Source organism: Saccopteryx bilineata, chromosome 3 (assembly GCF_036850765.1).
Source record: "Saccopteryx bilineata isolate mSacBil1 chromosome 3, mSacBil1_pri_phased_curated, whole genome shotgun sequence".
NCBI lineage: Eukaryota > Metazoa > Chordata > Mammalia > Chiroptera > Emballonuridae > Saccopteryx > Saccopteryx bilineata.
Genome location: NC_089492.1, coordinates 293611132 through 293639112, shown reverse-complemented (window position 1 = coordinate 293639112; position 27981 = coordinate 293611132). Strand labels below are relative to the sequence as shown.

Here is a 27981-nt window from a genome sequence, read left to right as displayed (position 1 = left end):
GGTTCGGTGAGATGGGAAGACTGAATGGCCTACTGAGCAGGTTAGCCAAGCTCGGGTCCCAACCAAGTGGCGTAGACCACAGCACAGGGTGGGATGAACGCTCAAACGACCGGAAGCGCGCGCAATACCCTTTGGGTGTTGTAGTTCATCCCCGACTGAAGGTGGCGGCGGCCTTTGTGCAGCTGTCTCACAGTAAGTGCTCACGGGTTTCCAGCGGAGCTGATGAGACGGGAGGGAGTCCCAGAAGCTGCTCTCAGATTCCAAAGTTTGGCTGAAGCCTTTCTAGAGTCTTAGGCGGGGACAACGGAAGCCTGGGGCTAACCGGAAGTGCGCGCGCGGACCTCTGGGAGCTGTAGTTTGGGAACTGTCAGCACAGGCGCAGTCCCGGCCGGTACTGGCCTTGGCCTTTGTGTTATCGACCAGCCGGTAAGCGAGAGTGGGTGGCCAGGACGGGGAAGTTCCAGCCTTTTGGGATTCTGGCATCCTCCCTGGAGATCTAGTCCCTCTTCCTCCTTTTGAACCGTGGACGGTTAGCTTTGGGGGTAGCGGGGGCGATGCCGAGTAGGCGGGGGCCCAGTAATGGCAGGAGGGAATCGGAGTTCGTAATTGGGGACACAAGCAGGGGAGACAGTGGCCCGACCTGGCAGACTGAAGCCAGCCTGACCTGCAACCCCTCGCCTGCGGCGGTGGGACCCTAAAGGTTTCTAGAGTGGAGAAGGCCGAGGCGCCGCCACAGAGTAAAATACATCTTCACCGTCCTGAGGGGCTTTGTTTCCCTAAAGGGTGAAGTTGTGGGAGAGGATAGAAATAAAATATTTTAACCCTAGTCCCCCAGGACCTAGAAAACAGACTCCTTATATGAAACTCTTATTCAGCACTGACTGCATGCCAGGAAACAACCAGGCTCCTTTATTAACTCATCAAACATGTATGTAGATGAGTTAGCTGGGTGGGTTAATAGCCTTGCCCCAAAATGACAAGAGCTACGGGTTCAGAACCCACCAAAGCACACACGGGAAGCAACCAAAGAACAAACGACTGAGTGGGATGACAACTGAATGGTTCTTTCCCCTCCCCTCTCTCTCCCTTTCTCTCTCTGTATCTTTAAAAGTGAATAAAACATAAACCCTGGCCGGATACCTTGGTTGATTAGAGTGTCCACTGGTAGCGTGGAAGTAGCCGGTTTGATTACCAGTCAGGGCACATACAGGAGTAGATCAATGTTCCTTTCTGTCTCTCTCCCTACCTCTCTCTCAAAACAAAACAAAACAAACAAAAAAACCAACAAAAACACCAAAACCAAAACACACATGTATTTAGATGTCCTGGGTTCCAAACCCGGTCCCGTGTCCAAAAGCATTTGTATATATACCCCAATATAGTCTCCACCTCTTGGAAAGCAGAGGAAGAAGAGGGTCAAGAAGATAATTTAAAAAGCCATTAACACATCACACTGAGGTAACTGTCACTCTGGATACTGTAGTAAGACAACATAACACAAACAGGAAGAGGCAGAACTGGGGTGAATAGGCAGGGGTCATCAAAGGAAAAAGAGATGAAGGAAACTCATCTTACCTGGGCCCAATTTTCATTTTGGTCAATCAAACAGAGACAAGCTTGTAAACCACTGTGAACATGTAATAGTATGCATTTTGCAAGCTAAATAAATGCTCACTAAAAAAATGAGAATCTCCTTCCATCAACAGTTTCTCTTGTGTGAATAATGCGGCTCCATTCCATCTTCAGACTTTTTTTTTTTTTTTTACAAAGAGAGAGAGTCAGAGAGAGGGATAGATAGGGACAGACAGACAGGAACGGAGAGAGATGAGAAGCATCAATCATCAGTTTTTTGTTGCGACACCTTAGTTGTTCATTGATTGCTTTCTCATATGTGCCCTGACCGCGGGCCTTCAGCAGACCAAGTAACCCCTTGCTCGAGCCAGCGACCTTGGGTCTAAGCTGGTGAGCTTTTTTGCTCAAGCCAGATGAGCCCGCGCTCAAGCTGGCAACCTCGGGGTCTCAAACTTGGGTCTTCTGCATCCCAGTCTGACGCTCTATCCACTGCGCCACCGCCTGGTCAGGCCCCTTCACACTTTTTTAAACTTTAATTCTGGCGATCTCCATGTCAGGTGACAGTTCTCTTTTAGGGAAGAGGAAAACTGAAGCACACCCAGCAGTGCCCAGGGAACCCAGAACTGTCTGGCTTCCTGTCATAACAGAAATAGTCATCACCCGGGAAATCATCGGTGTGGCCAGGTTTGTGCCCCTTGCCCACCCTGGTCCTCAGTTTTCCTGTCTTTGGAATGGCATGGGTAAATTTCATACCATTTTTCCAATGGCTGACACAGCACTGGCTCACGGTAGGTGCTCAGAAATGCCAAGCTGAGATTCACTGCTATTGGGTTTGGCCTGCGCACAGGGCTCCATGCTTTGGCAGATGTATCTCCTTGTATCTCAAAGTAGAGGCTCCAACACTGGGATATCTGGTCACCATAAACACCTGCTCATTGTCTCATATCCTCTTTTCACCCAGAACTGTGTAACAGAAGAGCTAGCTATCCCTGCAGAGAACAGAGGAGGAGGGAATGACTGCTGGGGTCTTCCATGGTTTGTCCTTGGTGAGTACAGTGAGTACAGACTCTCAGACATGAGACTTTCCCGCTGAACCTGCTAGGCCTTGTCCTGCTTCACCAGCTGCTCCCACCAGCAGCCCGTGCCAGGCTTGTCCCGCAGGAAGAAACTCATGTCTGATGTCCCAGGAACAAGTGACCTTTGAGGACATGGTCGTGGACTTCACCCAGGAGGATTGGAGGCAGCTGGAGCCCACGCAGAAGTGATGTGATGCTGGAAACTCTGGGGCTTCTGTTCTCCGTGGGTAAGTCCACACCCATCCCTTAGGGTCATCCCTCATATGAAGTCTAATTTTCTTGCGTTTATGGTGGGGGGTAGGCCAAGGCATTAAAAGGAGATAACGTGAGCCTGACCAGGCAGTGGTACAGTGGATAGAGCGTGGGACTGGAACGTGGAGGACCCAGGTTTGAAACTGCAAGGACATTAGCTTGAGCACAGGGTCACTGGCTTGAGCGTGGGTTCAATAGACATGACCCCATGGTCTCTAGCTAAAGCTCAAAGGTCGTCGGCTTGAGCAAGGGGTCACTTGTTCTGCCGTAGCCCCCCAGTCAATGCACCTATAAGAAAGCAATCACTGAACAACTAAAGTGCTGCAACAAAGAACTGATACTTCTCATCTCTCTCCCTTTCTGTCTTCTGTCCCTCTCTCTGACTCTCTCTCTCTGTCTCTTGTCCAAAAAAACAAAAAACAAAAAACGCCAGAAGTGGGACATCACAGAGTAAGAGACACATACCAGGTCCCCTGACTGCAGAATCCCAGACTAGACTTGGGTTTTCCTGAGGTGCTCTCAGGAGGGCCCTCCTTACCTCCTCACTCAGCACATCTTTCTGCCACCATGCACAAATGGACCCTCTGAAGGTAACATGACAGCTGCCAGGGTCCAAGATCAGCAGAAAAGATGGTCTGTGTCCTGAGTGCCCACTGAAGGCCCCTGGGGTGTCTTGTTTCAGCAACTAAGTGCCCTCCACACTGGTCGTTGTTGCCAGTGGGCAGCAGGAGAAGAAGGGTGCTCACTGTCTGGCCATCCTGGGTCACATGTCTACCCCAGACCCAGGGGTGTGGTGAGGGATAGAGTGAGTGGAGGAATGTTGGGGGCATGTTATTAACAGAATGACTGGGGACCACTTGAGTCCTGGAAGAGTGAAGGTGGAGGGCACAGAGGGTTGGAAGGGCACTGAGACACAAATGCTCACAGCCTGGGTCCCCCCATGAGCAGGACATTGGCTCCGGAAGCCACCCCTCATCTCTCTGCTGGAGTAGGAGGTGGAGCCGTGGCCGGTGGACACAGAGGTTGCACAAGGTGTGTGCCCAGGTGAGAGGAGAATGTACAGGGCTGGGAGGAGCCGTCTCACCACCCCAGGTCTCTCTCTCCATATCTGCTCTCAGGTTCTTCAGAACAAACTGTCCACACTTTCTTTTAGTGAACATTAATCAAGCACCATTCTGTTATGTGTAAGACCTAGTTCCTGTCTTCACTGAATTTACATTCTTGGTGAGGGATACGGGCACACAGTAAATAGATAAAATAATAACAACAGTTAATGCCCTGGCCTGTTCGCTCAGTGGTAGAACGTCAGCCAGAACGTTGAACTCCTAGGTTTGATTGCTGGTCAGGGCACACAGGAGAAGGGACCATCTGCTTCCCCTTCCCCTTTCTCTCACTCTTTCTCTTCCCCACCTATAAGAAAGCAATGGCTTTCTCTCAGCCATGGCTCAAGTGGTTTGAGCAAAGTTGGCCCAGGGCACTGAGGATGACTCCATGGCCTCATCTCAAGTGCTAAAAATAGCTTGGTTGTCTAGCAATGGTGCAGTGGCCCCAGATGGGCAGAGCATCACCCCCTAGTGGGCTTGCTGGGTGGTTCCCAGTCAGGGTGCATGCAGGAGTCTTGTCTCTCTGCCTCCCCTCCTCTCACTTAAAACAAACAAACAAACAAAAAAACACAGCAGTTGTGATGATTACAGTTCAGGTTGAATGCTGAGAAAGTGAAGGTGGGTGATGAGGTCGAGACTAGAATTGAGGGAAGGACTTGAGCAGAGAGATGAGAGCTCCCGTATCGAAGGAGGGGACATGGGACCTGAAGGCTGAACCATGTGAACACTGCCACCATGAAACAGTCTGAGAGAAGAGAATTCCAGGCAAAGGAAACATGAACTGCAAAGGCACTGCGGTGTTGCAGGTCTCTTACTGTATAATAGACACTCCAGCCTCCCGGCTTCAAACCAGAGACACACACAGGACTCTTGCCTCTGTGGGTCAGTGGCTCTAGGCCAGGTTCTTCCTGGTTCTTCCAGATGGTTCATTCTCACGTGATGGCTTTTCCTCCATTACCACCTGGCATAGTGGAGACTGTGTTAGACCAGACCTGGCCATCACCCTACTCCTTCTACCCCTGGGCATGTGTTGAATTTTCCCTAAAGTCTCACTGTGTGTGTGTGTGTGTGTGTGTGTGTGTGTGTGTGTGTGTGTGTGTGTGACAGAGACAGGGAGAAGGACAGATAGGGACAGACAGGAAAGGAGAGAGATGAGAAGCATCAATTCTCTGTTGCGGCTCCTTAGTTTTTCATTGATTGCTTTCTCATATGTGCCTTGACCGTGAGGCTACAGCAGACTGAGTGACCCCTTGCTCAAGTCAGTGACCTTGGGCTCAAGCCAATGGCCTTGGACTTCAAGCCAGCATCCTTTGGGTCCAAGCCAGTGACCATGGGATCATATCTATGATCCCATGGTCAAGCTGTCGACCTCAGGGTTTCAAACTTGGGTCCTCCACATCCAGTCCAGTGCTCCATCCACTGCACCACCACCTGGTCAGGCAAGTCTCACTCTTTCCTCAGTATCTTCTTTCTTCCAAATTCTCTGTGCCCTCCTCGCCAACTCTATATGTACCCCTTATACTGACCACCCCCCATTTTTCGTATTTTCTCTCCCACTTCAGTTCCTTCTCTGGTTTCCAAAACTATATGGTAATGATCAAAGCCACTGGTGTCTTGAACCCTTTGAAACTCTCAGTTTTCTTTTTCCATCCACCTACCCCTGGGAAAATTTTCTTGCCAGAACAGCAATTAAGGGAAAATTCATTTTTTGTTGCTTTCAGACTGGGAAACTAGGTCGAAACCCAAATTGTCAGCTCCAAAGCAAGACACCTCTGAAGAACTATTCAACAATGTCCTAATAGGAAGGTTCCTGTGGGATGGTCCCTGGGACTCTAAAGGGGAAGACAATGAGGGTCACTGGGAACAGAGTTGTGAGAGCCTTGATGGTGGTGTGGTGCAGGCAGGCTTCACCCCTGTGTTCAGGAGCAGCAGCTGGGTGTTGGGTTTGGAGAAAACTTAAACCCTAATCTCACAATTCAACCCATGACTCCTGAAAGACAAGGCTCCCAGACATGGGGAATGCACAGAAAAAGAGAGACTCAAAAAAATCCAGACTCAGATTTAAATGTGCAACTGAATACCCATGCCAAAGAGAAACCCTACAGTTGTCGAGAATGCGGAAAGTCCTTTAGTCACAGCTCTGCGCTCACTGAACACAACCGAACGCACACAGGAGAGAGACCTTACCAATGTCCTGAATGTGGAAAAGGCTTCCGAAACAGCTCTGCACTTACCAAACACCAGAGAATCCACACAGGGGAGAAACCCTATAAGTGCACCCAGTGTGGGAGGACCTTCAATCAAATTGCCCCACTGATCCAGCACCAGAGAACTCACACAGGCGAGAAGCCATACGAGTGCCGTGAATGTGGGAAATCCTTTAGTTTCAGGTCTTCTTTCAACCAACATGAGCGGACTCACACGGGTGAGAAGCCTTATGTGTGCAGCGAATGTGGGAAGGCCTTCCGGCAAAGTATCCACCTCACCCAGCACCTGCGAATACACACCGGGGAGAAGCCCTACCAGTGTGCAGAGTGTGGGAAGGCCTTTGGCCACGGCTCATCCTTGGCCAAGCACCAGCGAATCCACACTGGTGAGAAACCCTATGAGTGTCATGAATGTGGAAAAGTTTTCACCCAGATCACACCACTGATTCAGCATCAGAGGACACACACAGGAGAGAAGCCCTATGAGTGCAATGAGTGTGGGAAAGCCTTCAGCCAGAGCACACTCCTGACTGAGCATCGGAGGATTCACACCGGAGAGAAGCCCTACAGGTGCAACGAGTGTGGCAAAACCTTCAGCCACAGCTCATCGCTCAGCCAGCATGAGCGGACACATACAGGAGAGAAGCCCTATGAGTGTAGTCAGTGTGGGAAGACATTCCGGCAGAGCACACACCTCAGTCAACATCAGAGGATCCACACAGGCGAGAAACCCTACCAGTGCAGTGACTGCGGCAGGGCCTTTAGCCACAGCTCATCCCTAACTAAACACCAGCGGATTCACACGGGAGAGAAGCCCTACGAGTGTAATGAGTGTGGCAGGGCCTTTAGCCAGCTCGCTCCACTCATTCAGCATCAGAGGACCCACACTGGAGAGAAACCCTACGAGTGTAATGAGTGTGGCAGAGCCTTCAGCCAGAGCTCCCTTCTCATAGAACACCTGCGGATCCACACCAAGGAAAAGCCCTACGCATGCAACGAGTGTGGGAAATCCTTCAGTCACAGCTCATCGCTCAGCCAGCACGAGAGGACGCACACTGGGGAAAAGCCATACGAATGTCCGGATTGTGGGAAATGCTTCAGGCAGAGTACACACCTCACTCAGCACCGGAGGATCCACACGGGAGAGAAGCCGTATGAGTGTAGGGACTGTGGAAAGGCCTTCACACACAGCTCCTCCCTGACCAAACATCAGAGAACTCATACTGGGTAGAGGCATTCTACACACCCTGGGGCATAGAAATCCTTAAGCCATAGTTCATCCCTTCCTACACTTGACCCAGTTATCAAGATCACAGATATTTGTACACAAGCCTTCACAAAAAGTAAACTCCTCAGATCATCCTAACAGTAGGGAAATGTTGAGATGATGAATGTTGAAGACCTTAAGTTGTGATTGTCCACTGACACTATATTATAGTACCCACAGAGGAGAGAAGTGGAAAGAATGTAGTGGATTTAGGCATGACTTTTGTCTTAAGCATTCACCAGATTCCAAACTTGGGATTTTCATAGTGGTGAGACACCCAACAAATGCCTTTCATATGAAAGAACCAAGTACAGTGAGACTTTGTTCATTATTGCACATTGCATTCTTTGAGGTGGGGAGAGCTTATTAATGGCACAGACTGAAACCGATACTCTGTAAGAACAATATGGCAGAATGTTCTACATATGCTATTAGCATCTGTATATGGAATCTCCATGCATATTCAACTATGTCAGTAGGAAGTTTTCTGATGTGTGTAAATCATTTGATCAAGGTACACAGCAACCAGTCTCAAAGACTTGAATCCCACTTAACTAAGCATCAGTGTACTATAAACAGATTTTAAATCACTTATTGGCATTACTTTGCAATAGATTAATCCATATATGGAATGGAATTTAAAAGATTTATATAGGAAGTGTGGAAATGTAACATCCATGGAGTGTCACAGATTCTGCAATGTTGGCTTTTTCTGCTTTCCTCTGGCTATAAATTTCTTTACAGGATTCACAAGCAGTAGAAAGACAAACAGTGCCATTGCGTGCGCGCGCGCACACATACACACACACACACACACACACACACACAAAGGTAAGAGTGTCCCTCTTAAGCCCCATCCCATAAGCAATAGGATTTCCATATTTGAACCTTCTGTTTTGCAAGATATAGCCCTCTGAGAAATGTACAAGTTAATCCTTTTTTTATTAAGGTTTGATTTATTGAGGAGAGGAGTGGTGAATGAGAAGAATCAACCCATAGTTGCCTCACTTTAGCTGTTCATTAATCACCCATGGCATGTGCCTTGACCAGGCAAGCCCAGGGCCTTAAACTTGCAACCTTAATGTTCCTGGTCAAACTCTCCACTGCACCACTACAGGCCAGCCCAACTTCATCTTTTCTTGAGGCATTTTTTTTTTCATTGATTCTTCATCCTGGTATTGAATAAGATTTGGTCTTTATATAATTTAATTTGAAAGTCCACACTATTTCACTGAACACTGAATCCTCTAAAAACACTCTCCCTGGCAACCATGACCCTTAAGTGGTGACTTGCCACCCTTGACCATTGACACGTGGTAACATGAACTAACAACACTTTGGCAGAGAATTTTTTTTAATACAAATACAGTTGGGTCACTCTTGCCTCATGCCCTCCAGTGGTTCTTACCATTCTTCAGATAAAGACAAGACCCTGACTGAGACAGAGAAGGTGCTGCCAGATTGAGCATCTACCCCATTTTGAGTCTCAGTCTACCCCAAATATCTGTGTGCCAGCAACAAAGACCGTGTTTCCCTGGTCTAGTGTCTCTCACAGTGAGACCCATGACTTCTGTCATCAAAATCACCTGGGTGTTGGTTAGAAATGCAGACTCTTGAGCCCTACATCTCAATAAATGACCCCAAATGTTTGGACTGGGAATGATGAGGTTGACTCTTCTTTCCTGTAATTAAGAGTCCTGCTCTAGACACAGCATTCTGCCCTTCTCAGGGCCTGCAGAAAGGTCCTTTAAGCTTCTTTTTTTTTATTATTATTTTTCTGAAGCTGGAAACGGGGAGAGACAGACAGACTCCCGCATGCGCCCGACCAGGATCCACCCGGCATGCCCACCAGGGGGCGATGCTCTGCCCCTCCGGGGCATCGCTCTGTTGCGACCAGAGCCATTCTCGCGCCTGGGGCAGAGGCCAAGGAGCCATCCCCAGCGCTTGGGCCATCTCTGCTCCAATGGAGCCTCCCTGCGGGAGGGGAAGAGAGAGACAGAGAGGAAGGAGAGGGGGAGGGGTGGAGAAGCAGATGGGCGCCTCTTCTGTGTGCCCTGGCCCGGAATCGAACCCGGGACTTCTGCACGCCAGGCCGACGCTCTACCACTGAGCCAAACGGCCAGGGCCCCTTTAAGCTTCTTTAAGGGACCACTCCCTCCTCCTATCAAGTAGTTCATGCCTACGTGTCCATGCATCTCTGACCCATGAGTCTTTTAAGGAATATGAGCCTTGCTTGTACACATGATCATTATTTGTGTGCTTCTTTATTTAAAGTCTATCACTCTCCGCCAACAGAAGGTGGGGAGCACGCTCTCTAACCCTCGGTGAGATTAGAAGTCCCCATACTTATGTCCTCATCTAACCTTAATGACCTCTATAAAGACCCTGCCTCTAAATACAGTCACATGAGGCCTTTAACATATGGATTTGGGAACAAGGAAGATGCAGTTCAGTTTATAACACATTATGTAAGTACTTCTTCCCATTGAAAAGCCAGGTTTCCATGTGTATGGTTTACCTTTTCCTTCCCCATAATTCCACCTATTCTTTGGGCCAGCCCACCTGGGGCTGCCCCTTTCCCACCATATATCTTACATCCTTTTGACTCCTGGCTCAGGGCCCTGTGGTCTGTACTTCCCAGCATTCCCAACTCCAAATGGGGAGACCTGGGCCACCTTCTGGTGCCTTCCATTTGATGCATTTTTGTCAATGATCCATGTCCCTGCACCTCTGCATACCCATTGCCACTAATGCCTGAGCCAACCCAGCTTCCATTGAGAACAAGTGGGAACATCTGTCTATATTTTTGTCTGTCTGCTGAACAAACCACCCACTTAAGATCTTTACCATTCTTGAACTGGGTTCTTGCTGGTTAGAACAGCAACCATCCTGAAATCATTTCAGCAGGTTTGGTTTTGGTGTATTGATTTGAAAAAAATTATGAAACTATTTAAGAGTTATGTTAGGAATCAGAAAATTAATATGTTGACCCTGGCTGGTTGGCTCAGTGATAGAGCATTGGTCCAGTGTGTAAAAGTCCTGGGTTCGATTCCCAGCCAGGGCACACATGAGAAGTGCCCATCTGCTTCTCCACCCCTCCCCCTCTCCTTCCTCTCTGTCTCTTTCTCTCTTCCCCCTCCTGCAGCCAAGGCTCCATTGGAGCAAAGTTGGCCTGGGTGCTAAGGATGGCTCCATGGCCTTCACCTCAGGTGCAAGAATGGCTCCAATTGCAGTGGAGCAATGGCCCCAGATGGGCAGAGCATGGCCCCCTGCTGGGCATGCCAGGTGGATCCTGGTTGGGTGAATGCGGGAGTCTGACTGCCTCTCCGCTTCTCGCTTCAGAAAAATACAAAAAAATTAATATGTCGACTTTGGACATGCCGGAGTCCTTGCTATTAAGCTCGACTACATCCACTTCCCAGGAGACGCTGCAGTGTGGATGTTGACCCAGTGGGCGAGCATGACCGGGCATGTGCTGGTGACAGGGCCTTCAGGGACATGTAGTCCAGCCTCCCCGTCAGGACTAAGGCGCGCTGAGGCACCTTTCTCTCAATCTAATTCCCAGAGGCTACCTTTGAGTGGGCCTCCCAACCTTGAGGCCCACTGCAGGGGGCGGTGGTCTGCTATAGAGTCCAGAAGACCTGGGTTAGAGAAATCCAGGAGATAAAGGGAATCATGATTACACTGTCCACCAGGTGGCGACGTCAATCACCTAAGAGCTTTCTATCACTCCCAGAAGGCTCCGTCATTCAGGTGGCCATTCCAACAGAAGAAAGCTCTGGTAGCCACAGAATTAAATGCTTCTCCTGGTAGCAAAACCTACCGGGAGTTGTAGTCCAAGCTCCCTCGTCTGGGCTGCGCTTAAAAGTTTTCTCACTATATTTTGAGAAGCTACCGTTGGGCCGGTAGTCCTACACAGAATCCGGGAAACCTGCATTTGATAATTCTGGGAGTTATAGGGAATCATGGCTACACTAACTTTGTCCATCAGATGACGCAGTTGGACATCCAGAGCCTCGTACTACTTCTCAAAGATAGCTACGAGGCGCGGGTGCTTCTCCAGACGGTGGGAATAGCGGGCGGCCCCAGATTTCCACCACTTCTGGAAGTGGTGGTCTATGTTTCCCGGCCAGTACTAGACCCCACTTAGGTATTTTTCTCCCCTCACCAGGCGGTGGCGGCGCAGTAGATACAGAGCGTCGGACTGGGACTCAGAGAACCTAGGTTTGAAACACCGAAGTCACCGGCTTGAGCGCGGGCTCAAATGGTTTGAGCAAAGTTCAACAGTTGGAGCCCAAGGTCTCTGGGCTTGAGCAAGGAGTCACTTGCTCTGCTGTAGCGTCCCCCAAAGCAATCAATAAACAACTCAGGTGCCGCAACAAAGAATTGATACTTCTCATCTCTCTCCCTTTCTCTCTGTCCCTCTCTCTGTCTCTGTCACACACACACACTCACACACACACACACACACACACACACACACAAAATCCGGGAGTTAAAGGTAGTCATGTTTAAATTAACTGTGTCCAAGTGATGGTATTAAATATCTAAAACTTACTACTACTCCCTGAAGGAATCCGCGTTCTGGGAGCCCCTCCTGAAGAGAGGACTCAATGGGCGGGTCCAGTAATTCGACGTCATGGAGACGTGATGCCTCCTGGGCGTTGTAGTCCATTGTGACAGACACTGGCCCCATACTCAGAGCAACAGATTTTCCCTGTTCTTTTGTTTTTGTTTTTGTATTTTTCTGAAGTGAGAAGCAGAGAGTCCCTATCCAGCCGTTTCCGTATACTGAAAGGATAATAAAGTGTGCGCTGGCAGCCGCAGGCCGGTCCGTCTTCTATCTCCAGGTATGAAACCAGGTTAATCGAACTCTACCTTCACTTCTCTCAATATCCCCCTTTTTTGGCGCCTCACTTTTTTTAAGTGTTTCTCGTCGAGGCTATCATGACGACGGCGACAGTCACACTGCGAGCGGACATCGAATATTGATGACAGGGCCCAAAAATACAGACGCAAAGAATCAAACTTCAGTCACGAGTCCTCTTGACCTGCGAAGAGAAGCTGCGCGGGGAACCCACGCGTGGCCCTCTGGGTATTGGAGTTCGACAATCACGCAACCTCCTGACCTGCGAAGAGAAGCTTCGCACGGAACGCACTCGCGGTCCTCAGGGAATTGTAGTTTGACAATCATGAATCTTGACCCGCTGAGAAGCTGTTCACGGAATCCGCGCGTAGCCCTCTGGGAATAGTAGTTCCATAATCACGAATGTTCTGACCCGCGCAGAGAAGCTGCGCACAGAAACCACGCTTGGCCCTCTGGGAATTGTAGTTTGATAATCACAAATCCTCTGACCCGTGCAGAGAAGCTGCGCACAGAAACCACGCTTGGCCCTCTGGGAATTGTAGTTCGATCACAGCTGGCGCAGTCCTGGAAAAAAACGGACATGGCCTTTATCCTGCGTTCGAGGATGGAGCCCGGAGCGGGAGGTGGTAATGAAGTGATGAGGGTGAGGCCCGCGAGGTCTGTAAGCAGAGCTCGGATCCTAGCCTCAGAGTTTAGGCCACGGAAGGCCCTGAGAGAGGCGAACGCAGGGAAACGACGGGATGCGCACGCGCTGGTCTCTGGGGGATGTAGTTCGCGCCCCGACTGATGCTGGCTGCGGCCTTTGTGGCACCCTGTGACGGTGAGTGGTCCTTGGTGGGTCCGAGCGGATAAGACCCTCGTGGTGGGCACCCGACCTCATGTGGGTATGTCAAGTCTGTTTTGCTTTTTTGAGCCCGGGGCTGTTCAATTGGGGGCAGAGGGGTCGAGGCCGAGTGGTCCAGACCAAGTAAGGGGGGCTCCCAGGCAGAGGTGGAGGCTGATTTAATGCGGGCGCACCAGGTACGCGCCCTAGGCCCTGCAAAACCCCAACTTGACACTTTTTTCTAATGACACCAAGTTTGGTTTCATATATGCAGTTTTAACATTCATAGTACATAATGTTTTTTATTTAAAAGTATGGGTAACATGTATTTTTATTTTCCCTATCTCTTTCTCTCTCTCTCTCTCTGTTAAGGGGCCCAATGTTTTCTTCTGCACCCGCGGCCTCAACCGACCTTAATTCACCTCTGGTCCCAGGGTCAGAGAGGAGGGGTTGTGGCCATGGTGGGCCCCTGGATTTGGCAGAAGGATAGCAGTGGTTGATTAGTGAACACTAGCAAAGATAGTGGGCTGGACCCTTTAGACTGGAGCCAGGCTGACATGCATTCCTCCCTGCTGTGATGGGGTCATAAAGATTTATTTTTTTCATTTCCCTTTTCTTTTCTTATTTTTATTTTATTTCACTTTATTTTTCGAGAGAAACAGGAACATGAAGCTGCTCCTATATGTGCTCTGACGAGGGACTCCCACAGTCAACCTCTGCTCTGGACAACACTCCAACCAACTGAGCTATCCTGCCAGGGCTTACCCAAAATACAAGAGTTTAACCCTAGTCTCCTACGACCCAGGAAACAGACTCCTTATATGAAACTCTTACTAAGCACTGACTATGCCAGAAAGCATCCAGGCTCTTTTTTTTATTAATTCATCAAACATGTATATATTTAGATGTCCTGGGTGCCAAGCCAGGTCCTATGTCCAAGAGCCTTTGTTTAGACCCCAACATAGTCTCCACTCCTGGAGTGTGGGGGAAGGGGAGGGTCAAGAGGATAATAAAAAAAACAAAAAAAATCAACGCCCTGGCCTATGGCACAATGGATAGAGCATGGGCTCAGCTTTGGACATCTTGGGTTCTATTCTGGTCAGGGCACAAAGAAGAAGTGACCATCTGCTTCTCCTTCCCTTTCCCCCCATTCCCTCTTTCCTTCCCACATCCAGTGGTTCATTTGGTTCCAACATGGCCCTTGGAGGTGAGGATAGCTCCATTAGAGCATATCAGTCTCAGGCACTAAAAATAGCTTGGTACTGGAGCATTGGCCCCAGATGGGGTTTCTGGGTGGATCCTTGTCCCAGAGTGTGCTGGAGTCTGCCTCACTATCTCCCCTTCTCTCCCTAAAATTAAAAAAATAATAATAAAAAACAGCAACAACACCCATCAACATCTCCAAACGAGGTAACTCCCACTCTGTACTGAAGTGAGGGCAACATAGCACAAATGGAAAAAGGAAAAATTGAGGTATATAGGCAGGGTCAACAAAGGAAGAAGATACAGAGAAAAAGGAAACTCCTCTTACCTTGGGCTCAATTTTCATTTTGGACAGTCAGACCGGTGAACTTGTATGTGTTTTACATGCTAAATAGGTGCTCACTAAAACAAGGATCCCCTCCCATCAACAATTGCCTTCATGTGTATACCACTGCTCTGCTCCATGTTTGGACTTTATTAAACTTAATTCTGGTGACCTCCATGTTGGGTGACCGCTCTCATTTTAGGGAAGAAGAAAACTGAAGCACACCCAACAGTGCCCAGGGAACCCAGAACTGTCTGGCTTCCTGTCATAATAACAGAAATAGTCATCACCCCGGAAACCATCTTGTGCAGCCAGAGTTGGACCCCTTGCACACCCTGGTCCTCGGTCTTCCTGTCTTTGGAATAACGTGAATAAATTTCAGGTCATTTTTTCACAGTGGCTGGCACAGCACTGGCTCATGGTAGGTGCTTAGAAATGCCAGGCTGAAATTCACTGCTATTGGGTTTGGCCTGTGCACTGGGCTCCACGCTCTGGCAGCTGCAGCCTAGCTCCTTGTACCTCAAGATAGGGGTTCCAGTCCTTGAGGTCTCTGGTCACCATAGGTACCTGCTTAATGTCTTTTACTTCTCATTTATCTCTGCCTGCAGAGGAGGTGGCTGTTCCCACAAGAGACCAGAGGAGGAGGGAATGACTGCTGGACACCTGAATGCCGGGTTCTTGGTAAGGATACCTCCACCCTCTCACACTCAGGCCTCCCAGGCCCTGGCCTGGGGTCCCCAACCAAGCTCCCTGTGGCCTGAGAGCCTTTCCCCCCTGCCAGTAGTAATGTGCTTTTGCCAACTCCATGTACTCCTCTGGATCTTACTCTGAAGACATCTCAAATTCCCCCAGCAACCCCTGCTGACCTAGTTCACATGGATTATCCATCCCACGGATGTGTCTGGCACTTCTGCAATACTGGCTCTAGGTCTGTCCTCCCAGTCACTTTTTTTTTTTTTTTTTTTTTTTTTTTTTTTTTTTTTTTACAGAGGCAGAGATAGACAGGGACAGACAGACAGGAACGGAGAGAGATGAGAAGCATCAATCATCAGTTTCTCGTTGCGCATTGCGACTTCTTAGTTGTTCATTGATTGCTTTCTCACATGTGCCTTGACCACGGGCCTTCAGCAGACCGAGTAACCCCCTGCTGGAGCCAGCGACCCTGGGTCCAAGCTGGTGAGCTCTTTGCTCAAGCCAGATGAGCCCGCGCTCAAGCTGGCGACCTCGGGGTCTCGAACCTGGGTCCTTCCACATCCCAGTCCGACGCTCTATCCACTGCGCCACCACCTGGTCAGGCCCAGTCACTTTTTTATTTGTGTGTGTGTGACAGAGACAGAAAGAGGGACAGATTGGGACAGACAAACTGGAAGGGAGAGAGATGAGAAACATGAATTCTTCATGATGGCACCTTAGTTCATTGATTGCTTTCTCACATGTGCCTTGACTGGGGTGGCCACAGCAGAGCGAGTGGCCTCTTGCTCAAGCCAGCGACCTCGAGATTTCAAACCTGGGTCCTCTGCGTCCCAGTCTGACGCTCTATCCACTGCACCACCGCCTCGTCAGGCTCCCAGTCACTCTTTTTATCACTACACGGGTGTGTACTGAGCATCCACGGAGGACCTGCCTGAGCACACTGTTCCAGGTGCCATTTCAGGAATCGCAGGTGCAGAACCAGATTAGGAAGCAGAAATCTCTCTTCTTACGGGGCTCACGGCACCCAGGATGGATACAAAAGGTGTCAAAGCTACGCAGGAAAGGAGGCCCAGAAAAGGACAGACCAAGCATTCACAAGAGCAGCCTGGGAGGCCTCTCTGCGGAAGTGGCCCAGAGCAGACACCTGTGTGGGAAGGGAATAAGTGAGGTCAAGGCTAACACAAAGAATGTTCCAACGGAGGGAACACCGTGAGCAAAGGTCTGGAGTGGGACCATGCCGAGCAGTTTCTGTGAAAGACCGGAACACCACAGAGTGACTGAGAAGAAGGTCTCTGAGCCTGACCAGGTGGTGGCGCAGTGGATAGAGCGTCGGACTGGGATGTGGAGGACCCAGTTTCGAGACCCCAAGGTCGCCAGCTTGAGTGCGGGCTCATCTGGTTTGAACAAGGCTCACCAACTTGAGCCCAAGGTCGCTAGCTCGAGCAAGGGGTCACTCAGTCTGCTGTAGCCCCCCGGTCAAGGCACATATGAGAAAGCAATCAATGAACAACTAAGGAGCCGCAACAAAGAATTGATGTTTTTCATGTCTCTCCCTCTCTCTGACTCTCTCTATCTCTGCCACCAAAAACCCCCCCAAAACAAAAAAAACTCTGAGGTGAGCAGCATGGGGCATGGGGTCTTGGGAAGCAATGCTGTGGGAAGCAATGCTGGCCATTTTTGGCTTGCCCAGGCCCAAAAAATAGTAAGCACTCTGCAATGGATGGGGCAATGAATGTTCTGAACTCTGTGGCCAGTGCTGGACACACGTCCACCCTATTCAACCCCTACATTAGTCCCATGAGGTTGAAAGAGGAGGAAATAAAAGCCCAGAGGCCAGTCAACCCCAGGGGCCCTGTCACTGTGAAGAAAGTCCAGGTCTGACCACATGGCTTCTCTGGGGTTCGAAAACCTGGGCTTGCCCAGTCAAGGCACATCCAGAAAACAACTACTATGAGTTGATTCTTCCCACCCCCCTTTTCTCTCTTTCTCTCCTTGCTTTAAAATCAATAAATAAAACCTTTCAGCATATTTATATATTTAATGTGAGCACTCCCGTGACAGTGTTATGTTACATAGCACAGTTGGCCTAAAGAAAGGGAGCTGGCCTTGGTGGACATGACCTAATCACATGAGCCTTTCAAAAACACAGCATTTTGGCTCTGGCCAGTTGGCTCAGTGGTACAGCGTTAGCATGGCGTGTAGATGTCCTGGGTTTGATAACCGGTCAGGGCACAAAGGAGAAGCACCCATCTATTTCTCCATTCCTCCCCTTCTCGCTTCTCTTTTTCTCTCTTTCTTCCTATATCTTCTTCTTCTCTTCCCCTCCTGCAGCCATGGCTTGATTGGAGTGAGTTGGCCCCGGGTGCTGAGGATGACTCCATGGCCTCCACCTCAGGCGCTAAAAAATGGCTCCTGTTACAATGGAGCAACATCCCAAATGGGCAGAGTATCGGCCCCTAGTGGGCTCGCTGGGTGGATTGTGGTTGGGGCACATGCGGAAGTCTGTCTCTGCCTCCCCTCCTCTCACTAAATTAAAAAAAAAAATACTCCAGCATTTTCCCTAGCTAGTTGTAGGAGGAAGTTGAAGAGACACGTTCTGGCTGGCCTGGAAGAAAGCAAATATCCCTGTTGTGAGCTGTTAATTGAGGGGGTGGCTTCTAGGAGCTAAGAGCGACCTCTGGCCAACAGCCAGAAGGACCTAATCCTACCATCTCAAGAACTGTTTCTGTCAACAAAAATGGGTCTGAAAAAAAAAAGAAAGGGAAAGGAAAAAAAAAATGGGTCTGGGCATCCTGGGTTCAATTCCTAATCAGGGCACACAAGAGAAGCAACCATCTGCTTCTCTCCCCCTTCTATCCTTCTTCCCCTTGGCTCAACTGGATCAAGCATCAGCCCAGGTGCTAAAGATAGCTCAGTTGGTCAGAGCATCAGCCTCAGGCACTAAAATTAGCTCAGTTGATCCAAGAATTGGTCCCAGACAGGGATTGCCAGGTGGATCCCAGTCAGGGCACATTCAGGAGTTTGTCTATCTCCCCTCTTCTCACTTAAAAAAAAAAAAAAAAAAGGTCTGGGAACGGATTTTTCCCTAGAGCTTCTAGATAAAACTCAATATGGACACTGGCCAGTTGGCTCAGTGGTAGAGTGTTGACCTGGCATATAGATATCCCGGGTTCAATTCCCAGTCAGGACACACAGAAGCCACCATCTGCTTCTCCACCCCTCCCCCTCCTCTTTCTCTTTCTCTCTCTCTCTCTCTCTTCCTCTCTTCCCCTCCTGCAGCCATGGCTTGATTGGTTCGAGCACATTGGCCCAATGCGCTGAGGCTGGCTTTGTGGAGCCTCCACCTTAGGCACTAAAAATAGCTCGGTTGCAAGCATGGCCCCAGATGGGCAGAGCATCAGCCCCAGACAGAGGTTACTGGTGGATCACAGTCAGGGCACATGCCAGAGTCTGTCTCTCTAAACCTCCTCTCACTTTAAAAAAACAAAACTCAAATGTGACTGACACCTTGGGGATTTCAGCCCCATCATACCTGAGTCTATCCACCCAAGCGGAGCTACAGGATGACATAATCAATGGGTGCTGTTTCACCAGTGAATCCAAAAATAAGCAGAACAACAAATTGATCTCTGTCCCTTCCACTCTCTCTTTGGGTCATTAGTTTTATATTGATAGATAAAAAAGAGGGGCTTCCTTGTGTCATGATGAAAAGGATCTCCATCCCAAGATGGGTTTGTGTTTTTTTTCTCTCTCTTTTCAAGGGTGTTGTTTCATTCTTTATGCACATACTTGGATGCATTCAAATGTTATTTTGGCCACAAGGAGAAGACAGGAATCCAACCTGACACTTTTACAAATACTACCTTCCCCTACTGCCTAGACACAGGCTACCACCCTAAGGGCACCTCCACCCAGGCATGGTTCCTGTTCAAACCAACATGCCCCAGACTGCCTTCCCTCTCTTGTTGACGCCTTAGCAGCAGCAATTTTTTTGTGTGTGTGACAGAAACAGAGAGAAAGACAGAGAGGGACAGACAGGAAGAGAAAGAGATTAGAATCATCAATTCTTCATTGCAGCGCCTTGTTCATTGATTGCTTTCTCATATGTGCCTTGACCGTGGGGCTACAGCAGACCGAGTAACCTCTTGCTCGAGCCAGCGACCTTGAGCTCAAGCTGGTGAACCTTGTTCAAACCAGGTGAGCCCACAGTCAAGCTGGCAACCTTAGGGTTTTGAACCTGGGTCCTGCATGTCCCAGTCCGACACTCTGTCCACTGTGCCACTACCTGGTCAGGCGCAGCAATTCTTATTTCCAGAGAATTTTCTTCAAAGTGCTAGAAGACGGGTGGGTCCTTTTACGACCTAATGTCTCTTTTCCTCTAGTGAGGTCCAACTAAACACCTGACCTATATCCGTAGACTTGAGAGAATCCCTGCCTACCCAACATGGATATGTTCCTATTGACTAGCTGCTCCCTCTAGCACCAAAAGCCAGGCTTGCCTCAGATGAGGATACTCATGTATGATATTCTAGGAGCAACTGACCTTTGAGGACGTGGCTGTGGATTTCACTCAGGAGGAATGGGGGCAGCTGGAGCCCACACAGAGGACCCTGTACCGTGAGGTCATGCTGGAGAACTTCAGTCTTCTGGTCTCCATGGGTAAGGCCACACCCATGCCCTGGGATCTTCCCCAGTATGCATTCTAATATTCCTGAGCTAAAAGCAGCAGTCTGCCTAGACATTAAAAGAGGATAACTTGGATGTGTCTTGGGCCTTTGGGACCAGACTGCTTTGGTTTGGGCAATATCAATGAGGATGTTTTGCCTGCAAGTTATAGATCCCACCTGCAAATGCCAGAAGTGGGACATCACAGGTTAAGAGAAACATGCCGGGTCCTCTGACTATAGAATCCCAGGTTAGACCTGGGTCTTCCTGGGTGCTCTCAGGAGCCCTGTCCTTACCTCCTTATTCTGCATGTCTGTTTTTTGGTTTTGTATTTTTCTGAAGTGAGAAGCAAGGAGGCAGAGAGCCAGACTCCCATATGCGCCCTACCAGTATCCACCCAGCATGCCCAACTGGGGCATTGCTCCATTGCAACTGGAGCCATTCTAGAACCTGAGGCAAAGGCCATGGAGCCATCCTCAGCACCCGCGCCAACTTTGCTCCCATGGAGCCTTGGCTTCAGAAAGGGAAGAGAAAGAGAGAGAGATAAAGGAGGGGAAAGGTGGAGAAGCAGATGGGCGCTTCTCCTGTGTGCCCTGACTGGGTATTGAACCGGGACTTCCACACACCGGGCCAGTGCTCTACCGCTGAGCCAACTGGCCAGGGTTATTCTGCACATCTTTCTGCCACCATGCACAAATGGACCCTCTATAGCAGCGGTTCTCAACCTGTTGAGACCCACAGGTTGAGAACCGCTGCTCTAAAGGTAACATGACAGCTGCCAGGGTCCAAGATCAGCAGAAAAGATGGTCTATGTCCTGAGTGCCCATTGAAGGCCCCTGGGGTGTCTTGTTTCAGCAACCAAGTACCCTCCACACTGGTCATTGTTGCCAGTGGGCAGCAGGAGAAGAAGGGTGCTCACTGTCTGGCCATCCTGGGTCACATGTCTACCCCAGAGCCAGGGGTGTGGTCAGGGACAGAGTGAGTGGAGGAATGTTGGGGGCATGTTATTAACAGAATGACTGGGGACCACTTGAGTCCTGGAAGAGTGAAGGTGGAGGGCACAGAGGGTTGGAAGGGCACTGGGACACAAATGCTCACAGCCTGGGTCTCCCCCTGAGCAGGACATTGGCTCGAGAAGCCACCCCTCATCGCCTTGCTGGAGCAGGAGGCGGAGCCATGGCCGGTGGACACAGAGGTTGCACGAGGTGTGTGCCCAGGTGAGAAGAGAATGTACAGGGCTGGGAGGAGCCGTCTCACCACCCCAAGTCTCTCTCTCCATATCTTCACTCAGGTTCTTCAGAACAAACTGCCCACACTTTCTTTTTGTTTAAAGGTTTTATTTATTCATTTTAGAGGTGAGAGAGAGAGGAGGGTAGAAGCAGGGAGCATCAACTCCCATGTGTGCCTTGACCAGGCAAGCCCAGGGTTTCGAACTGGTGACCTCAGCGTTCCAGCTCGACGCTTTATCCACTGCGCCACCACGGGTCAGGCTGCCTACACTTTCTGTTGGGGAACACTGAACAAGCAACTTCTGTTAGGGAGTCAGACCAAGTTCCTCTCTTCTCTGAATTTGCATTCTTGGTGAGGGAGAGACGCATACAATAGATAAAATGATAAAAGCCGTTAATGAGATGATTACAGCTCGTGTGAATGCTGAGAAAGGAGGGTAATGAGGTCAAGACTAGAATTGGGGTGAGGGCTTGAGCAGAGATGAGAGCTCCTGTATTAAAGGAGGGGACGTGGGACCTGAAGGCTGAACCGTGTGAACACTGCCACCATGAAACAGTCTGAGAGAAGAGAATTCCAGGCAGAGGAAACAGGAACTGCAAAGGCACTGCAGTGGTGCAGGTCTCTTATGTATAATAGACACTCCAGCCTCCGGGCTTCAAACCAGACACACACACAGGACTCATGTCTCTGGGTCAGTGGCTCTACGCTGGGGTCTTCCATGTGCCTTTAGGTTGGTTGGGTGGTTTTGCTCTTCATACCTGTTCTCCAACTCCCAAGAGCAGTGAGCAACTCTGTAGGATGTCGGTGAGTCCTGATCAGTGCTGGGATTCAAGTAATTTCACAACCAGTTCTCTGCCCTCATGACCGTTTTCAGTATTAAAAAAAAAAAAAGATATACCAAAAGGTAGTTTATTATTTCATGCATTTAATACTTAGGTAAAACAATAAAAGAGGTACAGAAAACTAAACTAGATTATGTTATAAGAGTTTTAAAATACCAAAAAAATAATCATACCTGACAAGAAACAATAAGGCTGTTACTTCACATGACTATGGGCGCTTAAAATACACTGTTGCACAGATTAACATTCAAAAAGAGTAAGGAATGAGCCCTGGCCAGCTGGCTCAGTGGTAGAGCGTCAGCCCGGCTTGTGGAAGTCTTGGGTTTGATTCCCAGCCAGGGCACACAGGAGAAGCACCCATCTGCTTCTCCACCCTTCCCCTTCTCCTTTCTCTCTCTCTCTCTTCTCCTCCCACAGCCAAAGCTCCATTGGAGCAAAGTTGGCCCAGGCGCTGAGGAAGGCTCCATGGCCTCTGCCTCAGGTGCTAGAATGGCTCCTGCCGCAATGGAACGACACCCTGGATGGGCAGAGCATTGCCCGCTGGTGGGCATGCTGGGTGGATCCCGGTCAGGAGCATGCAGGAGTCTGTCTCTCTGCCTCCTTGCTTCTCACTTAAGAAAAATACACACACACAAAAAAAAGAGTACAGAATGTAAATTTCTGCTTTCCACTTTGGGCAGCTACCTAGGAGCCCACCTTGGAGAGATGAAGAGAACCCTGATGACAAGTACCATTTTAACAACTGGTACACCGAACTCTACAAAAAATTAGGTATCGGTTCTTCTCAACGGGTGTGAACTAGCTGAATCCCACCACTGGTCCTGACCATCTAGCAGGAAGTTCCCCACTGGACATCATGCTGGGACCCTGTGTGAACCACGGCCCATTGCAAATTCCCAAGGATAGACCTGTGTGGTAGGGTGGTCATAATAAGTCTTCACCCCATATATGAGCCTCCTCATGCTGCTGTACCAAGTTACTGCAAATGATCTAGCAGTTCTAGAGGTCATACCCAAAATATGTCCTACTGGGTCACGTGGGAGGTGTCAGCAGGATAGCTTTCCTTCCGAAGGATATGGTAAGAATCCATTTTCTTTCCTTTTCCAACCTGTCAAGGCTGCCACATTCCTGGACACATGGCGTTGTCCAAACTTAGTGTCTGCAGTGGCTGATCAGATCTTCACACCTCAGGTTACTCTAACCCTGACCCTCCAGGTCCTTCCACATTTATGAACCCTGTGGTTACATGGGGTCACCCCAAAAAATCTAGGTTAATCCTAAATGATGGGCTCTTTAAAATGATGAACAACTTAATTATTTTATTTTATTTTTGTATTTTTCTGACGTGAGAAGTGGGGAGGCAGAGAGACAGACTTCCAAATGCGCCTGACTGGGATCCACCAGGCATGCCCACCAGGGGGTGATGCTCTGCCCATTCGGGGTGTCGCTCCATTGCAGCGGGAGCCATTCTAGCGCCTAAGGTGAGGCCATGGAGCTATTCTTAGTGCCCAGGCCAACTTTGCTCCAATGGAGCCTTAGCTGCAGGAGGGAAAGAAAGAGATAGAAAGGAGAGGAGGCCTGACCAGGTGGTGGCACAGTGGATAGAGCATCGGACTGGGATGCAGAGGACCCGGGTTCGAGACCCCGAGGTCGCCAGCTTGAGTGCGGGCTCATCTGGTTTGAGGAAAAGCCCACCAGCTTGAACCCAAGGTCGCTGGCTCCAGCAAGGGGTTACTCAGTCTGCTGAAGGCCCGTGGTCAAGGCACATATGAGAAAGCAATCAATGAACAACTAAGGTGTTGCAACGTGCAATGAAAAACAAATGATTGATGCTTCTCATCTCTCTCCGTTCCTGTCTGTCTATCCCTGTCTATCCCTCTCTCTGACTCACTCTCTGTCTCTGTAAAAAATAAATAAATAAAAATTAAAAAAAAAGAAAGGAGAGGAGGAAGGGTGGAGCAGATGGGCACTTCTCATATGTGCCCTGACCAGGAATTGAACCTGGGACTTCTACACGCTGGGCTGACGCTGTACTGCTGAGCCAACTGGCCAGGGCCTGGGTTTTTCTTTTAATATCTGGGGTGAGGTGGTACAACCAATGAGGGAACTCCAAGAGGAGGCTGGCTCTAAGCAGCAGGAGGGCTGACTGGTTATTCCCATGTGGTGGTTTTTCCTCCATCACCACCTGGCATAGTGGAGCCTGTATTAGCCCAGACCTGACCCTCTACTCTTTCCACACGTGGGCATGTGTTGCATTTTTCCTGAAGTCTCACTCTTTCCTCAGGTATCTTCTTCCTTTCAGATTCTCTGTGCCCTCTGTTGCCAACTCCCATCCGTACCCCTTATACCAACTCCCCTCCCCTCTTCTCTGTATGTACTTTCCCTCCCTCTTCAGTTCCTTCTCTGGTTTCCAAAACCATACAGTAATGATCCAGCCCACTCGTACCTTGAGGCTTATTTTTTCCATCCACCTATTTATGGGAAAATTTTCCTCCCAGAACAGAGATTAAAGGACAATTCCATATTTTTGTTGCTTTCAGACTCAGAAACAAGGTCAAAACCCAAATTGTCAGCTCCAAAGCAAGACACCTCTGAAGAACTATCCAACAATGTCCTAATAGGAAGGTTCCTGTGGGATGGTCCCTGGGACTGTAAAGGGGAAGACACTGAGGGTCACTGGGAACAGAGTTGTGAGAATCTTGATGGTGGTGTGGTGCAGGCAGACTTCACCCCTGTGAAGACATCTGTTCAGGAGCAGCAGCTGGGTGTTGGATTTGAGGAAACCTTAAGTCTGAGCCCTGTTCTCCCAAGTCAACCCATGACTCCTGAAAGACAAGGCTTCCACATATGGAGAACGCACAGAAAAATGAAGGCTCCTGACTCAAAGTCAAATGCACCACACAAAACCGATGTAGAAGAGAAACCTGACAGGTGTCAGGAATGTGAAAAGGCTTTAGGTCACAGATCTACACTTATCGAACATCACCAAATGCATGCAGGAGAGAGATCTTACGGAAGTCCTGAATGGGGAAAAGACTTCCAAAACAGCTTGGGACCTTTGAAATACCAAAGAACTTACCATACGTTTTCTGGTGAGAAGCCCTGTAAGTGTACACAGTGTGGGAGGACCTTCAATGAAATTCCCCCACGGACCCAACATCAGAGAACTCACGTGGGCAAGAAGCCCTACAGCTGCAGCAAATCTAGGAAAGCCTTTAGTTTTCAGCCCTCCTTCAGACAACATGAGCAGATTCACATATATGAGAATGCCTACAAGGGCAGTCAGTGTAGGAAGGCCTTGTGGCAGAGCACATATCTCACTCCACATCAGAGGATGCACATGGGAGAGAAGCTCTATGAGTACAATAAATGTGGGAAAGCCTTCCGTCAGAGCACATTTATAACCAAGCATCAGTGGGTTCACACAGGAGAGAAGCCCTATAAATGTCATGAATGTGGGAAAACCTTCAGCCACAACTCATCACTCAGCCATCACAAACGGACACATACAGGAGAGAAGCCCTACGAATGTAGTCAGTGTGGAAAGGCCTTCCAACACAGCACACACCTCAGTCAACATCAGAGGATCCACACAGGGGAGAAACCCTACCAGTGCAGTGACTGTGGCAGGGCTTTCAGCCACAGCTCATCCCTAACAAATCACCAGCGAATCCACACGGGAGAGAAGCCCTACAAGTGTAATGAGTGCGGCAGGGCCTTCAGACAGCTCGCTTCAGTCATTCAGCATCAGAGGATCCACACGGGAGAGAAACCCTACGAGTGTAATGAGTGTGGCAGAGCCTTCAGCCAGAGCTCCCTTCTCATAGAACACCTGCGGATCCACACCAGGGAAAAGCCCTACGCATGCAACGAGTGTGGGAAATCCTTCAGTCACAGCTCATCGCTCAGCCAGCACGAGAGGACGCACACTGGGGAAAAGCCATATGAATGTCTGGATTGTGGGAAATGCTTCAAGCAGAGTACACACCTCACTCAGCACCGGAGGATCCACACGGGAGAGAAGCCGTATGAGTGCAGGGACTGTGGGAAGGCCTTCACACACAGCTCCTCCCTGACCAAACATCAGAGAGCTCATACTGTATAGAGGCTGTCTACACATCCTGGGACATGGGAGCCCTTAAACTGGTGATGGCGAACCTTTTAAAAAAAACCACCTACTTTTGCAGTTCTGGTCAACCTGGTCCCTCCCGCCCACTAGTAGGCGTTTCAGCTTTCATGGTAGGCTAACCATGGCGTCGTTTGGTTGCTCCGCTACTGCCCACCATGAAAGCTGGAACGCCCACTAGTGGGCGGGAGGGACCAGGTTGACCAGCAGTGCAAAAGTGGGCGGTTTTGTGTTTTTTATTTTATTTATTTTTTACAGAGACAAAGAGAGAGTCAGAGAGAGGGATAGACAGGGACAGACAGACAGGAACAGACAGAGATGAGAAGCATCAATCATTAGTTTTTCATTGCGCGTTGCAACACAGTTGTTCATTTATTGCTTTCTCAAATGTGCCTTGACTACGGGCCTTCAGCAGATTGAGTAACCCCTTGCTGGAGCCAGCGACCTTGGGTTCAAGCTGGTGGGCTTTTGCTCAAACCAGATGAGCCTGTGCTCAAGCTGGCGACCTCGGGGTCTTGAACCTGGGTCCTTGGCATCCCAGTCCAATGCTCTATCCACTGTGCCACCGCCTGGTAAGGCGAGTGGGCGGTTTTTATAAAAAGGTTCACCATCACCGCCTTAAGCCATAGTTCATCCCTTTCTACACTTGACCCAATTGTACTCATAAGCAAAAGCACAGACATATTTATACACCAGCCTTCATACACAGTACTCTCCTCAGATCATCCTAACAGTAGGGAAATGTGGAGATGATCAATGAGAAGGACTTTTGGCCAATCAGTACCCACTAACGCGTGGAACCCAGAAAAGAGAGAAATGGGAAAATGGATTTGAGCATGACTTTTGTCTTAAGGATTCACTAGATTCCAAACTTGAGATTTTCAAAGTGGTGAGACACCTAACAAATGCCTTTCATACAGAAGACCCAAGTGCAGTGAGACTTGATCACTAATACACATTACATTCTTTGGGGGTGAGGAGTGCGTGTGAATGATACAGACTGACAGTGATGCTCCCTAAAAATGATATAGGAGAGGGTTCCATACATGCAAGTGGTATTTGTACGGAATCACCATATATACTCAACTTTGTCAGTAGGAGGCTTTCTGGTTTGTAAATAGATTGATCAAGGTACATGACAACCAGTCTCACAGACTTGAATCCCATATAACCATGTGTTAGTGTAATTTTAAATTACTTATCTGCTTTATTTTGTAATAAATTGATCAACAGTAGGTTTGATTTTTTGTAGTAGCTTGAGAAAAGCAATCCTGAAACTGTTTTCGAGGTATTTGAGGATTCAGGAGCACATCTGACACTCAGATTGGGTCCCTAATACCATTCCCTCCTAAAGGTAATGAGTTCTTTGGAACTGGAGAAATGGCTGATTTCAGTGCTGAGGGAAGCAGAAAGGTGAGCTTGGAACATCTTAAAATGGTCAGTGCTCCATAAATGACAGAGGTATGCCACAGGCATGAAGACTGTAAGATTCTGCCTGACCAGGCGGTGGCGCAATAGATAGAGAATCGAACTGGGATGCGGAGAACCCAGGTTTGACACCCCAGCTCACCAGCTCAAGTGCTCACTCATCTGGTTTGAGCACGGCTCACCAGCTTGAGCCCAAGGTTGCTGGCTTGAGCAAGGGGTCACTCAGTCTGCTGTAGCCACCAGTCAAGGCACATATGAGAAAGCAATCAATGAACAACTAAGGTGGCACAATGAAGAATTGA

The 27981-nt window shown here is 49.2% G+C and overlaps 2 protein-coding genes across 2 annotated transcripts; both read left to right on the top strand.

Annotated features, from left to right (window-relative positions):
* LOC136331816 (zinc finger protein 135-like) lies at nucleotides 1-27808 on the top strand. The gene is given in 8 exon segments (XM_066270857.1): nucleotides 1-192; nucleotides 2534-2618; nucleotides 2760-2833; nucleotides 2835-2875; nucleotides 3849-3944; nucleotides 5725-5916; nucleotides 5919-7418; nucleotides 25452-27808. Coding segments are annotated over 7 exon segments (2715 nt in total). The 5' UTR covers nucleotides 1-192; nucleotides 2534-2585; the 3' UTR covers nucleotides 26231-27808.
* LOC136331814 (zinc finger protein 135-like) lies at nucleotides 13045-21547 on the top strand. Its single transcript, XM_066270854.1, has 5 exons — nucleotides 13045-13164; nucleotides 15304-15376; nucleotides 19921-20047; nucleotides 21175-21270; nucleotides 21407-21547. Exons 2-5 carry the CDS (start codon nucleotides 15344-15346, stop codon nucleotides 21427-21429), a joined length of 279 nt encoding a protein of 92 aa, XP_066126951.1. The 5' UTR covers nucleotides 13045-13164; nucleotides 15304-15343; the 3' UTR covers nucleotides 21430-21547.
* Nucleotides 27809-27981: the final 173 nt, after the last annotated feature.

Excerpts from the sequence above, each read along its gene's own strand:
- LOC136331814 (XM_066270854.1), top strand. The coding sequence starts at position 15,344 with ATGACTGCTGGACACCTGAATGCCGGGTTCTTG. Across the intron at positions 15,377-19,920 it reads ACCTGAATGCCGGGTTCTTG|GAGCAACTGACCTTTGAGGA; the intron begins GTAAGGATACCT and ends ATGATATTCTAG. Across the intron at positions 21,271-21,406 it reads TGCACGAGGTGTGTGCCCAG|AGGTGAGAGAGAGAGGAGGG; the intron begins GTGAGAAGAGAA and ends TATTCATTTTAG.